General features: G+C 42.4%; 1 protein-coding gene across 4 annotated transcripts in view; it reads left to right on the top strand.

The window, feature by feature from the left end:
- The window catches only part of RBPJ (recombination signal binding protein for immunoglobulin kappa J region), a 217,105-nt gene that overhangs the window by 95,445 nt on the left and 106,733 nt on the right, over positions 1-14,927 (top strand). The window contains exon 1 of one of the 4 annotated variants that reach the window (XM_082728408.1): positions 11,920-13,347. The exons of 1 other annotated variant lie outside the window; for it this stretch is intronic. In XM_082728408.1, coding sequence (XP_082584534.1) covers positions 13,289-13,347 — 59 coding nt within the window. In that variant the 5' untranslated portion in view covers positions 11,920-13,288. Of the gene's footprint in view, positions 1-11,919; positions 13,580-14,927 lie in introns of those variants that run through there. 2 more of the 4 variants (XM_082728410.1, XM_082728411.1) reach the window with 2 other exon arrangements.

The raw sequence follows: 14,927 nt of genomic DNA, 5'->3' as shown, positions 1-14,927 counted from the left end.
AACAAATAATTTTTAGTACAAATATGTCCCAAATACTGGGTGGGGCAAATTCATACTAAAAAATTATTCATTGTTTATCTGAAATTTAACTGTACTTTAACTTGTGTCCTGTATTTTTATGTGCTAGATCTGGCAACTCCATGCACATTCACTACTATAAATTTTAAATTTTGTTCCTTGTGTACATATTATTTATTCTAAAAATAACCAAAATATTTTAAAATTGGTTTTTACAATTTGTCACATATTGAAAGGCAATTTTAGCAAAGGACAAGATGTAGACGTGGTATAGCCTGAAATTAAATATGTATCCTAAGAATAATTTTTCTAAACAAGCATAGAAGAAATAAATTTGCCAAGATAATTCTTGCATGCATTTTGCCAGCAGAGTGCAACTAAGGGGAAAAAATCTGAAACACACTTCCTGATGAAGTTGTAGTCATTGGAGCCCTGAGGGAGACACTTCAGTCATGGATCCTGGGACAAGACTAAGTCAGGAGAGGAAAGAAATGACCTGTATTCCGGTACCTTCAGCGTCATTCAGGTGGAGACTTAAACTGACTGAACTTCAGAGCTAGAAGGTGTGGGGATTTTCTTTTCAGTTCCCTCATACTTTCCTGCACATTTGAAAATAAGGAAGTTCCATTTCTAACTCCAACCCTCCACAACTCCCCACCCCATCACCAGGTCTCTCCAGCGGCCTAGAGATGGCCTCCTAATTCTTAGGTTCTCCAGGTAATATTAACATACCTATCATGTAATTACCCTACAAGTCTCAGCCTTAGGATATTAATCCACCAACAGTAATGAAAGAGAAAGTGACCCAGCAGGCCTAGCATAGGACAGGTTATAGGAAATGTCAGAAGCGCCCCCAGCATTCCCATTCTAGCTCTTTCTCTAACTGAGATAAGGAAAAAAAAAGTACTTACTTTCTCTGGGCCACAGCTTCCTTAGCTCTTAAAGAGGTTGAGAGGAGTCCTCTTCTGGGGTGTGGGAGGATCAGATGGGATCATCCTGTGCAGGAAGTCCTTGGATTTAAGTTGGTACGCAATCATTTCAACTATGATTTTTATCTTAAAATAGGATCAGTCCTCTTGTGAAATGAAGCTAGAGGGCAAATCAACTGACACAGTGATAATTATTCCCTAATTTCTATGGAGTTTTTTATTTATTCGCTTGCACTCGAACATTTATATCAGCATATGACTAAGACAAAAATTACCACGTAATTGAATAAGTTACATTTTAATTTTTTTCTGCCTTTTTTTGGGTTAACAGTTTTATTGGGACACATCGCACATACCATCTAATTCACTCATTTAAAGGTGAACATTCAAGGGTTTTTAGTATATTCAGAGCTGTGCCATCATCATAGATACACATAGTTTTAGAACATTTTCGTCACTCCCAAAGAAGTCCTTCATCCATTAGCAGTCACCCCCCCACCCATTACTCCCTAGCCCTAGGCAACTATTAACTACTTCTTATCCCTTTAGATTTGTTTATTCTGGATATTTTATATAAACAGAATTATACAATATGGGACTTTTGTGACTCCTTTTATATGGCATATTTTCAAGATATATCCATGTTGTGGTATTGGTACTTCATTTCTTTTTGCAGTCTTGTAGTATTTTATGTTATAGATCTACCACATTTCATTTAATCATTCATCGGTTGATGGACATTCGGGTTGTTTCTAGTTTTTGGCTATTATGAATAATGCTGCCATGCCTATTCACGTATGAGCTTTTTTGTGGACATATATTCTCATTTCTCTTGGCCATCCAGTTAGGAGCGGGATTGCTGGGTTTACCTTTAGCTATTCGAGGAACTGGCAGACTGTTTATCAAAGTGACCTCATCATTTCATATTTCCATCACATTAATGTGTGAGACTTCTGATTTTGTACCTCCTTGCCAACATTTGTCTTATCTGTCTTTTTGGTTACTGCCATCCTAGTGGGTGTGAAATGGTATCAGATTGTGGTTTTGATGTGCATTTCCTGGATGGTTAATGATATTGAATATTTTTCCATGAGCTTATTGATCATTTCCATGTCTTCTATGGAGAAATGTCTATTTAAATCATTTGCCTGTTTTTAAATTGGGTTGTAGTTTTTCTTAGTCAGTTTAAGAATTGTGTATCTAGGGACACCTGGGTGGCTCAGTTGGTTGAGCAGCTGCCTTCGGCTCAGGTCATGATCCCAGCGTTCTGGGATCGAGTCCCACATCGGGCTCTTTGCTCAGCGGGGAGCCTACTTCTCCCTCTGCCTCTGCCTGCCATTCTGTCTGCCTGTGCTCGCTCTCTCCCCCTCTCTCTCTCTGATAAATAAATAAAATCTTTAAAAAAAAAAAAGAATTGTGTATCTATTTGTATATCTTTCTATATTCTGGATACTAGATCCTTATCAGATATATGATATGCAAATATTTTATTCCACTCCGTGGGTTGTCTTTTTCACTTTCTTGAGAGTGTCCTTTGAAGCATAGAAGTTTAGTTTTGATGAAATGAATTTATCTGTTTTTTTGGGCATATCATTACTTATACATTTGTTGATTAAGAAACCATTCCTAGTACAAGGTCATGCATATTTACCTTAATGCTTTCTTCTGGGTTTCACAGTTTTAGCAGTCACTTTCCTCTCCACCCCCCATTTAGGTCTCTGATCTCAAGGACATTTTTATATACGTTGTGAAGTTCTGGCCCAACTTCACTCTTTTGCCTGTGGATATCTAGTTATCCCAAAACCATTTGTTGAAGACTATTTCTTTCCCCATTAAACTGCTCTGACACTGATGTTGGAAAATTAATTGACCACAAATGTGAGGGCTTATGTCTGCTCTCATTCTAATTCTATTGCTTTGTATGTCTACTTTATTTCAATACCACATAGTCTTGATTACTACCGTTTTGTAGTAAGTTCTAAAAAGCGGAAGTGTAAATCTTCCAACTTTGTCCTTTTTCAAGATTGTTTTGGCTATTCTGGTTTCCTTGAATTTCCATATGAATTTTAGGAATAGCTTGTCAATTTCTGCAAAGTGGACAGTTGGGATTTGGATAGTTTCTATGTTGACTCTACAGATCTGGGAGTGTTGCCATCTTGATAATCATTCTTTGAATCCACAAGCATGAGATGCCTTTCCAGTTATTTAGATCTTTTTAAATTTCTTTCAACAATGTTTCCTAGTTTTCAGAGCATAAGAACTGAACTTTTAAAAATTAAATTTATCCTAAGTATTTTATTCTTTTTAATGCTATTGTAAATGGAATTGTTTTCTCAATTTTATTTTTCATTTGTCCATTGCAAATATATAGAAATATAATAAATTTTTGTATATTGATCTTACATCCTACAACCTTGCCAAACTTCTGTTTTAGTTCCAATACTTTTTTAGTGGAATCCTTAGAATGTTCTATAAGATCATGTCATGTGCAAATAAAAATAGTTTTGCTCTTTTCTTTCTTTTTTAAAGATTTTATTTATTTATTTATTTGAGAGAGAGACACAGAGAGCATGAGCGAGGGGAGGGGAGGGTAGAGGGAGAGAGACAAGCAAACTCACTGCTAAGCAGGGAACTGATGTGGGGCTTGATCCCAGGACCCCGTGGTCATGCCCTGAGCCAAAGGCAGACGCTTAACCAACTGATCTACACAGGCACCCCGTTTTTGCTTTTTTCCCCAATCTAGTTGTTTTTTATTTAAATTTCTTGCCAAAGTATTTGATTAGAACCTCCAGTACAATGTTGAATAAAAGTGGTTAAGAATGGAAATCTTTGCCTTCTTCCTGATGTTAGTGTACAAACATCAGTCTTTTACCTTTAAATATGATATTGGTTCTGGATTTTTCATAGATGCCCTTTATTAAGTGGAACAGGTTTCCTTCTATTCCTGGTTTGCTTGGTGTTTGCTAGTACAGATCTTCTTTGATTTATGATGGGGTTGCGTCCAGATAAATCCAACATCAGTTGAAAATACCATAAGCCAAAAATGCATTTAATACACCTAACCTCCCAAACATTACAGCTTAGCCTTAAATATGCTCATAACATTTACATTAGCCTATAGCTGGCAAAATCGTCTAATAAAAACCTACTTTATAATAAAGTATTGAATATCTCCTGTAATTTATTGACTACCATACTAAAAGTGAAAAACAGAATGATTGTATGGGCATAGACTGGTTCTAAGTGTATCAGTTGTTTACCCTTGTGATTGCGTGGCTGATTGTGAGCTGCTTCTTGCTGCCAGTGCACGACATCGTAAGAGAGTATCATACTATGTATCGCTGGCCTGGGAAAAGATCAAATTCAAAATCTGAAGTATGGGTTGTACCCAATGTGTATCACCATCATAAAGTAAAAAAATTGTAAGTTGAATCGTCTTAAGGTAAGGACCATCTGTATTTTGTTGAGGATTTTGTGTCTATATTTAGTGTTTTTCTTGTGGTGTCCTTGGTAAATTACTTTTTAAAAGAATAATCCTACTTTGGGGCACCTGGGTGGCTTGGTCAGTTAAGTGCCTGCCTTTGGCTCAGGTCATTATTTTAAGGTCCTGGGATCAAGCCCTGCGTCAAGTTCCCCGCTCAGCGGAGAGCCTTGTTTCTCTCTCTTCTTCTGCCTACTGCTCTGCCCACTTGTGCTCTCTATCTCTCTGTCAAATAAGTAAATAAAAATCTTTACACATAAAATAAAATAATAATTACACCAAAAAAATCTACAAGGGTATTGGGTCTCCTTTCTTTGGCTACCCACTCTTAGTCACTCACTAGTTCATATAAATGGCTATTTAAAAATAAATCTTTTTGAATTCATTATCATTTGTATTTTAATTAATAAGTTATTAAAATTATAATCAGCTACTGAGTATTTGACATAAGATATTCTCTAACAGGTTGTAATAATAAAGTCATTTTAATTTCTATAGTAAAAAAACTTCACTAACAGTCTAACTCCACTTCTAGAGGTATAACTTGTGTAAGTAATGCTCTCTGAACCTCATTTGTAAAAACAGGAATAAAGGAGTGTCTGGGTGGCTCAGTCAGTTAAGCTTCCGACTCTTAATTTTGGCTCATGTCATGATCTCAGGGTTGTGACATCAAGCTCCATTTTGGGCTCTGTGCTGGGCGTGGAGCCTGTTTGTGATTATCTCTCTTCCTGTCCCTCTGCTGCTTCTCTCTCTCTCTCTCTCTGCCCCCACCTTAAAAGAAACAAACAGACAAACGACAAACAAAACACCAACAAACAAAACACCGGGAATAAAATCCCCTCCCTCCTCTTTGTCCTGAGGACTGATTGAGATGATATTTATGAGAAGGCTTGGGACAGGGTCGATTCAATTATATTTTCCGTTGATTCATAAATTGCATATCATAGTATCCCTTTAAATAGAAAGCTGTTTGCCTGCATGTTACATTGGCATACAACTTTTCAAAAATCCTCTATTGCATAAAACTAAATGCTTTTGTACGTAATCTGTTTTTCAGAAGTTATCTTTCAGTTCTTAAGTCCTTTTTTTGCCTAGATTCTTTGATTTGTTGCCTATTTCGGAAACTTGGAAAGTACCATGCAAATACAGATATAGTTTTGCTAAGTTAAAAATAAAATACTTAGTGTTTGCTGGTGAAGGAAAATATGATGCTATGTAGGTAAAACTGTGTGGTGAAAATCAGACTCACATTTCATAAGAACATTTCTGGAGAACCTTAGACTTGAAAAGTGGGAGCCAAATGCTTCTCCCAGACGATAGTTTATAACTCTCACTGAAGTCAAAAGTAACTCTGAGGGTAAAATGTAAGCCAAGTGTTTGGAAAGCTGGGAGAGAAAAAAAAAGAAGAAGCAGCATGCATAAGTTTCCAAATCTTTCCAAAGTACTTAGATGGGAGGCAATTTGTAGTTAAGATCTTGAGAAATGTTTTTTCCACTAGTGGGATATTCACAATACCTTAATATAACTTAACTTATTTTAGCTTTCACAGGATGTTAATCATGATAGAATTTAGTTAATCATTTAAGTAACAAAAACTACATACACAACAATACCAGTTATAATCATAACATGGAGTCTTTATTTTTTAAATTTTTTATTTAGTTTCTTAAAAACACATGTTGACATTTATTTATTTATTTGTTTGTTTATTTTTAAGTAGACTCTATACCCAACATGGGGCTCAAACTCATAGCCCCAAGGTCAAGAATTACACACTCTACTGACTGAGCTAGACAGATGTCCCTAACATGAAGTCTTTAAAGATACCTTTAAATACAGAGTTTCTCTAAATGCCCTTTACAATTTAAGTACATCATTATGAGATTGAGATGAAACTTTTCAAACATACCTCTCACATAAAATTAAGCCCATGCTCAACATTTATTAATCGCCTAAAAATTAAAAAGTATCTTAGATAGCTTTTTCCCGCAGTAATTTCACAAGATCTTTTTTTTTTTTGATTCTTACATGTTGACATAATTACGATTTTTAAAATATTTAAAATAAAAAATATGGACATCCTGATATAATGGTAATTATTAAAAGGGACAATGTACACCTTTGATTATGATGTTCCAGGGTATTCGTAGTTAATCAACTGTCTCTGACACAGCTAGGTTTTTCACAAGATAGGAGTTGATATCTCTCACTATTTGCCAGTGCTCGAATAGACGACTCCAAAGTTGATCTTAGTCTATTTTGGACAAGCGTGCTAGCCACAAAGGTCATATCTACCAGCTGATACTTATCATTACACTATCTGTGACACAAAGTAACACAGATGCAAAGAGTAAAACCTTTCTGGTAACCTTTCTTTGAAAAACTGATAAGGCCCAAGGTTAATGGTAACACAGGCCAGAGGAGAAAAACATAGGGATCTTTTTCTGTTCTCTTGATTTCCTATATAACCATAGTCAAATTTTTACAAATAAATGTGCCAATCAAAAATAAATACAATGAACTTATTGAGAAACAATTTTTTTCATTTAATCATCTATATAATTATCTAGTTTGATCTGTGCAGCAAATCCCTAAGGGAGGTAGTACTAGTCCATCTAACAGAAAAAACAAAAAACAAACAAACAAAAGAAAACCAAACTGAGCAACAGTATGGGTGACCGAATTTCCTAAAGAGGAAACATGGACAGAGTGCCTACTGTCCATGGTAGAGTTGGTCCCGTGCTGTCTTTTTCCTTCATATCCCAGCTGTCTTTTTAACTATGGGTGCTCAACAGAGAACCGAAAACCACTGCAGTATAGGGTACATGACAAAGGGGAAAGTTCAGGAAATCAAAATTTATATATATTCCCTTGTAAACAAATAACTGGTATTTTATGATTCATGCGGCATTGTCTTACTTTGTACAGTGTTGTCATTTTGTCATTTTTTATAAAACTGGCTTTATCCTCTTTATATCCTGAAAAGAACAAGGCATATCAATCACAAATGGAAGGATTTTCTTCCAGTTACATTAGCTATGAAAAATTTTGACAAAATATTAGATTTGTACATACTAAAAGTGCATTTGATTCCATTCACGTTCCACATCACTTGAGTGAATGGCCCGTTCTTTTTCTTACTTTACCTTCTTGAACTGCTGCACATATTAGCAAGTATGTAAAGCTTTGGACCTGCAAAAAGAAAGAGAAAGAAAGGAAGGAAGGAAGGAAGGAAGGAAGGGAGGAAGGAAGGAAGGAAGAAAGGAAGAAAATCAAATTCTCAGGGCCTAAGAATCCTGTGAAAATCAAACACAACTGGAAAAAAGAGTGAATATTTATTTTTGTTCCTCAAGTTCTCCTGAAGCCCACTCCATGACTCATTTTCAGTGTTCTCTTTCCTTTTTTCCCTTTATTTCTCTTAATTCTTATTTTCCTTCTAGAATTACATAGTCTAATGGAATCCTTGACATTCTTTCAATCCCCTGCACACTTTATTAACCTTGATTAATATGTAGTAGAAAACAGTGGGGAGACTGTTATTAAAGAAGGGAGGATTTAGGGGCGCCTGGGTGGCTCAGTGGGTTAAGAAGGGGGGATTCACACTTATAAAGATGAATGAAAACCACAAGTTAAGAAATTTTTTCTGGAGTAGGGTGCTGGGGGGACTGAATTAAGCATCTTCCTCTGTATTAGGTCATGGTCCCAGGGTCCTGGGATTGAGCTCATCAGGCTCCCTGCTCAGCATGGAGTCTGTAGTCAGTTTTTCCCTCCTTCTCTGGTCATGCTCTCTCTTTCAAATAAACAAATAAAAAAAAAGAAGAAAGAAAAAAATTTCTCTTGGGTAAAAGTTCTTAATTTCTTTTTTTCTTATTTTTTATTTAATTTCAATTTCGTTAACATATACTGTATTATGAGTTTCAGGGGTAGAATTTAGAGATTCATCAGTTGCATATAATACCCAGTGTTCATTATATCAAGTGCCTTCCTTAATTAATGCCCATCACCCAATTACCCCATCCCCCCACTGACCTTCCCTCCAACAACCTTCAGTTTGTTTCCTATAGTTAAAGAGTCTCTTATGGTTTGTCTTCCTCTCTCTGTTTTCATCTTATTTTTCCTTCCCTTCCCCCATGTTCATCTATCTTATTTCTTAAATTCCATATATGCATGAAATCATATGGTATTTTCTTTCTATGAAAAAGTTCCTGATTTTTAAAAAAGATTTATTTATTTATTTCAGACAGAAAGAGAGAGGGAGAGAGAGAGAGAGAACACAAGTGGGGGGAATAGGAGAGGGGGAACTCAATCCCAGGACCCTGGGATCATGACCTGAGCTGAAGACAGACACTTAACCGACTGAACCACCCAGACACCCCATAATTTCCTAATTTCTTTCTTTCTTTTTTTTTTTTAATATTTTATTTATTTATTTGACACAGAGAAAGAGAGACAGCAAGAGAGGGAACACAAGCAGAGGGAGTAGGGAGAAGCAGGCTTCCCACCAAGCAGGGAACCTGATGTGGGGCTCCATCCCAGGACTCTAGGATAGTATCCTCAGCTGAAGGCAGACGCCCAACGACCGAGCCACCCAGGAGCCTAATTTCTAATATGAGTTGTCAGTCAGCCTTTCTTAGGCATACAGCTACCTCATGATCCAATCACACCAAACCCTGCTTTACAGTCCAAGAAGCTCTCATTGGCCATATACAGCAGGTTTCTCAACCTTTTGGGACATGTGCACCTCTTAACATTGAATAAAAATAATAGTGATCTTGCTATTTCTGAGTAGGATAGGGTAAAGAAATGGATTAATGCCAACCTGGATAAAATCATCACTGTATTCAGCAACTTAAATACTGATTTTTGAAGTGTTGACAATTCTTGCAAAGCATGTATAATACCTTTATTAGATGAATGCAACTTATGGATTTATTGAATAAAAATAATAATGATAAAAACTAATACTACCACAGCAATTATGTGACAGGTATTCTGTGTGATTTAGATATCAACACTTTGAATCCTCATGACGTAATAAACATCTTGAATCCCCATGAAAACCCTGTGAATCAGGGGCTATTATCTACATTTTGTAGGAGAGGAAACTCGTGCATTAACAATAGGCAGTAACTTGTCCGAGGTATTAGAGTCAGAGCCCATGCATGGTGGTGCCAGAGCCCGTGTTTTTCATTATGAGGCTGCCCAGAAAATATTCAATGTTTTACTGTGTCTCTTTAATAGAAGATGGGGTAACTTAATATTTGAATAAGAGCAATGTTGAAATGTATCACTGAAACGGTTTCAGCCAGGCCAGCAAAGCATGCTCCCTTCGTGAATGTGCTTATTTACTGCCACTAACTCCTTCACATGCCCACTGGACATACACTCAGGGGCTCTGAAATTCACTCCTTTTAGTATTTAGTATCTTGCTTATTGTTTAAAAATTCTCCAAGTTTGGCTCATGGACAGTTTGCTTCAGAATCCCTGATCAGCCTGCTACAGCCTGCCAGAAATGCCTATTCCCAGGCTTCAGCCCAGATTTACTCATTTAGAATCTTAGGGAGGGGGACTTGGGATTCTGATGCCAAGTTTTGAGGACCTTTCTCCAGATTCTTCTTGTGACCCCGCTTAGGATGCCTACCCCCTGCTTCTACATGCACCAACCCCCTACCTGGAGTTCCCCTGAGTACAAGATTCTCTTTCACACCTCAGAGCCTGAACATGTTGCTTCCTGCGCTTCTCATGCTTATTCCTTCTCTGATGGTCCTCTCAATCCCCCCTCTACTAAGAATCAGTTCAACAGTCTGCTCTGTAAGGTTTCCTAGCATCCATCAGTCAAGAGTTAGGTGCTCCTTCCATTGTACTGGAATGCCCTTAAACTCATAGATCTATCCTAGAATTACACAGCAACTGGTCTGTGACTGTTAGCCAGGGAGTCCCCTGAGGTTTCTGCATTATCTAGCTTCTTAAACCACTAAAGATCGTGCCTGACATGAAGTGGTAGGGACTCTAAACTTGCTGTCTGGACTTGCTTGTAAGTTCAGTGTTACCCAATGATTGGAATAAAGTATTGACAGTTCTGCAGTTAATTCTACTGAGATGGTAGGCCAAGTCCATCATTTCTATTAGAAAATAATTTTTTAGCAAATAGGACCAAGGAAATAATTTCATTTGGTCAATGTTTTTCTTCTTGCACACTTAATCCTTTTCTTCCATTTTCCCTTTTTAATGTTTTATACTTTTGAATAAGCTGGGGTTCTCAGATGACCAGGGTTCCAAGTTAAATTAATGGCCTGGACTAGACTATGACTGACCCGTCTTCTTGGGATGAAGACTCTACAGAATACTGCCCTTGGGCATTGTCCTTCATTCCAAAGAAAATTTGCAGCGAGCTATTGTATTAAATGTCCTTACATCTTTTTTTTTTTTTCCCCTCTGTGAAATATTTAATCAAAGGGATAGGAAAATGCACACACACACATCAACACACATAACTAAAAACGTTGAAAACGACTCGAAAACCTGATTTCCTGTCCGCTTCATATCCAGTAGTACATGAGCTTCTATTAGGGGACTCACTGTCCTCCAAAAACCAAAACTCAATTCAATTCCACATTTGTGGATCTGTGAGCCCCCAGCTCCTAGAAAATGCCAGGTTGGGCTGGTAAAGAAACCACACCAGGGCAATCTGAAATGTGCCTGATTGAAGACTGTAACCAGGAATTCAGTGGACAAATAAATAATTCAAAAGAAGGATACACTTAAAGCAGTCGTAGCTAAAAGCATCTGACGAAACAATACCTAAAATGGAATGAATATTTCAGCAAACACATGGAAAGTGAAGGGGAAAAAAAGCCAGTATTTTAACTCTTATTAGCGGGAGGAAAGGAAAACAAAACACAAGAACAGAAACTCATATATAGGAATTATTTCAAAAGGCTAGGAAGAGATTAGGGGAAATAAATTTTTAAACTGTGCCCTTGAAGGGGGGGGGGGGGCGGAATCTATACGGGGCTACAATGCATGAGCGTAGAGAGCTGTATTTTTGATCTATTCCACTCGCGATGCCAGCGGGTAGATCAGAAAGAAAACCAGAAAGAAAACCAAATGCTAGAAGAGAGTAGGTAAGGAAATCCGAACTTGTTTCAAACCAAGTTAAAGTGGTGGCCAGACTAGGTGACTCAGAGAGATGACTCAAACCCGACACTGGGACCGTCAGCTCCCGGAGGCCGGGGGCGCGGCGTCAAACACACTTTAGGAAAGTACCAGGCTCGAGGAAGGCGACAGGAAACCTCCCCGGGGGCTCGGCCTGGGGCTCCTCCTGCCCTACAGTCTGACCTCTTACCATCTGCACCAAGAGGAGTTTCTCATCTCCTGGCTTCCCCTTCTTCTTTACAGCCCGCCCATCCCGCCACCCATTTTTCTCCCACAAAGTGTCACGCGGCGTGTGTGTGCAAGACGTCCTGCCCCCTTCCACCGGCCCTCCGCCTAGAGCTCCCGGCCACTCGCCCACCCGCCCCGCCTCCGCGGCAAGTCCCTCCCTTCCCACCCCGCCCGCACCCGCTGCCCGCCGCCCGCCGCCAGCCGCCCGGGCACGCGCGGCACGAACAGCGCCGGGAGCTGCACTAGACAAACACCTGTCCCGCCTGGGCTCCGCGAGATTTGGGGGCGAAAGCATAGGCAACTGTGGGCGCGTTCTCGCGAGGTTTAGGAAATTTCCCACGGCCCGTGTTGTGTCTGAGTTGAGTAGTGGAAGGCGGTGGGAAGGAGGTGTAGCGTGAGACTGACTGGGCTGCCCGCATTGGGCACATGCGCAGTGCCGCTCGCGTGTGCGGCGCCAATCCTGCGGCGCCTTTAGCAGGTCTCCGGCAGAGAATTCCAGTTCTCCGGGTTTTGGGGCTCCCTACTGGAGGCAGTGCTTGATCTGGGAATCTCTAGGAATTGAAAGGGCAAGGCTGGCTGGGGTGGCGAGGGTGGAGAAAGGGATGTGGCAGGTAGGAAGGAGGGGTCAGGATTCGGGCCCTTCTTTCTATTAAATGCCCAGACGGACCAAGTTGGCCCCGGGGTTTCCAGGCTTAGGTTGCCTGAAGTGCGTTTCCGGCAGCGACCAGTGTCCTCGACTGTGCCAGGCCCACGGAAGGACCCGGGCAGTGTGTGTCCCCATTCCACCTGCGTTCACACACGGCTGGGGACGGCGCTGAGGTGCTAAGGAGGCTCACACAGCAGGCAGCTCTCTGCCCCAGGGGCACCCGTGGTTTCAGTGCAGGTGCGGGCCCCATTCCAACGCAGATTTCACCTCTAGAGAAAACTACGCAGCGCTCTAGCATGCATATACGAGGTGGACATTAGGGGTGTCTTTGCCAGAGGCCTTGTCTTGACCTCATTTCACACCCAAGGAGAAGAAATCTAAGTGCACAGAGTTCAACTGCAAAAGTTTTCCATTTAGAGCTCTGACAGGTCAGCCCACGTTGTCATCTCGTCTGTGCGCAAGCACGGGGGTTCGAATAGAGCGAAACCACTTCTAGGTTTGTCAGTCGCCGAACTCCAGGCATCTCTGTAGCTCCGGCATCTAACGCCGACATTAGCATAAGGGAGGTGTCCAATGAACGTCTGAATGAATGAAAAGGGCTGGGAACCAGAGTGAGCGGGAAGCCACTTGGAAAACACCCATTTGAGGAGGTGTTTCATCTAGGCCTGTGAAACGCGGCAGATTTTCCCAGGACCCCTCCTCCCTTCCCCTCGGCCCCGCCTCCTGACCCCTCCATTCCCCGTCCCGGTTGTAATCCCCTCCGGTTTTCCTCAGTCTCCACGTACGTCCCTCAGGGCGCGTCCCAAAACCCGGATAACCGGAGCACTCCCCATGGACCACACTGAGGGCTCGCCCGCAGAGGAGCCGCCTGCGCATGCTCCATCGCTTGGGTAGGTTTCCAGGGAAGGCAGCGAGCAGGATCCCCTACTCCGCGGGCGGCGCGAGGCGTCTGGCTCTTCGCGGTGGCTGCGAGGGGAAAGAAGCGCGGGGGCTGGGTGGAATCGAGGAGTGAGGAAAAAGGGAAGGGGCGGGGGAGAGGGACCAGGGAAGGCGTCAGGGGGAATCTCGCGAGGGTTGGAGTTTTGGCGAGAGTTTGTGGAAGATGGCGCCTGTTGTGACAGGGTAAGTCTAGGGGAATCGGAGCGCTGGGAATCGGGAAAGTTGCGGGCGTCTCGCAGCCCGCGGCGGGCGGCGTGTTCGGGGCCGCGGCGCGCTTGGCGTCCGGGGCCGCGGGGGCGGCGTCGCGTGCGTCGAGTGCGGCGGCGGCGTGTGGCCGTGCGCTGCTCGCTCTGCGCCGCCGTGGCTCGGGCTCCGGCGCGTGAGGGCGGGCGGCGGCGGCGGCAGCGACGCCGGCGGGTGCGGGCGTGAGTGCGGCCGGGCGCGCGGGGCCCGCGGGCGCCGTGCGGGTCGCGCGCTTCTTGCGCCTCCGCCCGCCTCTAGCGTCTCCGCCCGCGGGCCCGTACTCCGGCCCCGCGCAGCTTTGTTCCTCCCGGACGGTCGTCGCCTCCTCGCCGGGCCGGTGTCCCCGGCCCCGGGCGCTTTGTCTTCCCCGCTGCCCCCCGCGACTCTCTACCCCCGGCCCTTTGTTTCACCGCCTTGGGCGCTTTGTCCGACCCGGCGCGCCCCGCATCGCTTTTCCATCTCCTCCTGCCTCAGCTGTTCTTCCTCCCGTGCCCCTTTGTTGTGCCCTTCGCTATTCGGTAGCTCAGTGACCTGCCACAGCCCAGGCACCAGATTTCTGTCTTTTAATTTTTCTTCCATTTTTCTCACGTGTTTTCCTCTCACCTTTCGATTTGGTACTTGATCACTCCCGGAGTCTTTGTCTCCCCCATTCAGTGGCTTTTTCACTTGGCACCCCCTTCCCCTCCCATCATCGGTTGATTTATCCACTACCCACGGAGTATGTCGGCTGAACTGTCTCAGCCTCAGGGACTCCATCTGGTGCTTCTGCGCGCAGATAGACCCTACGGTTTGTTGTTGTTTTTGTGGGTCTTAAAGAGGCGTGGAGATAGTTTCCTCCTCGGCGTTCCGCACCCTTTTCTCTTGGGATTGTGTGTACACACACACACACACACACACACACACAACACACACCCCTTTCTCTCGGGATTACAGTGTCTCTAGTTTTCTTCGCGATCTCTTTGGGCGCATGGTTGTTTTGCTTGGAAACAGTAGCCCTGGAAAAAGATCTGGTCTTTTGGTTATTGCTCTTCCACCCCCGCCCCCTTTGCCCTTAGGCCGTTTCTGATGGCCTAGGCCAAGGGCAGCTGTCGTAGATTTGCTTCTTGGTTACCTGAGGGTGTTGTAGGGCGGTTGAAAGAGGTGCGACGTTTGTTTTTGTTTTTGTTTGCTGTTGGTGTGTGAGACTAGTTTCAGATATCCAAGTTTGCTATTCATTAGGTACGTGAATAGTAGTAGCATGAATTTTGATGTTAAAAACTTCTGAATATTCGTGCGGAAAATTTCAGCA

Source organism: Mustela nivalis, assembly GCF_964662115.1.
Source record: "Mustela nivalis genome assembly, chromosome: 4".
NCBI classification, from domain to species: domain Eukaryota; kingdom Metazoa; phylum Chordata; class Mammalia; order Carnivora; family Mustelidae; genus Mustela; species Mustela nivalis.
The sequence above is the reverse complement of the archived record's forward strand: the minus strand, read 5'-3'. Positions and strand labels throughout refer to the sequence as shown.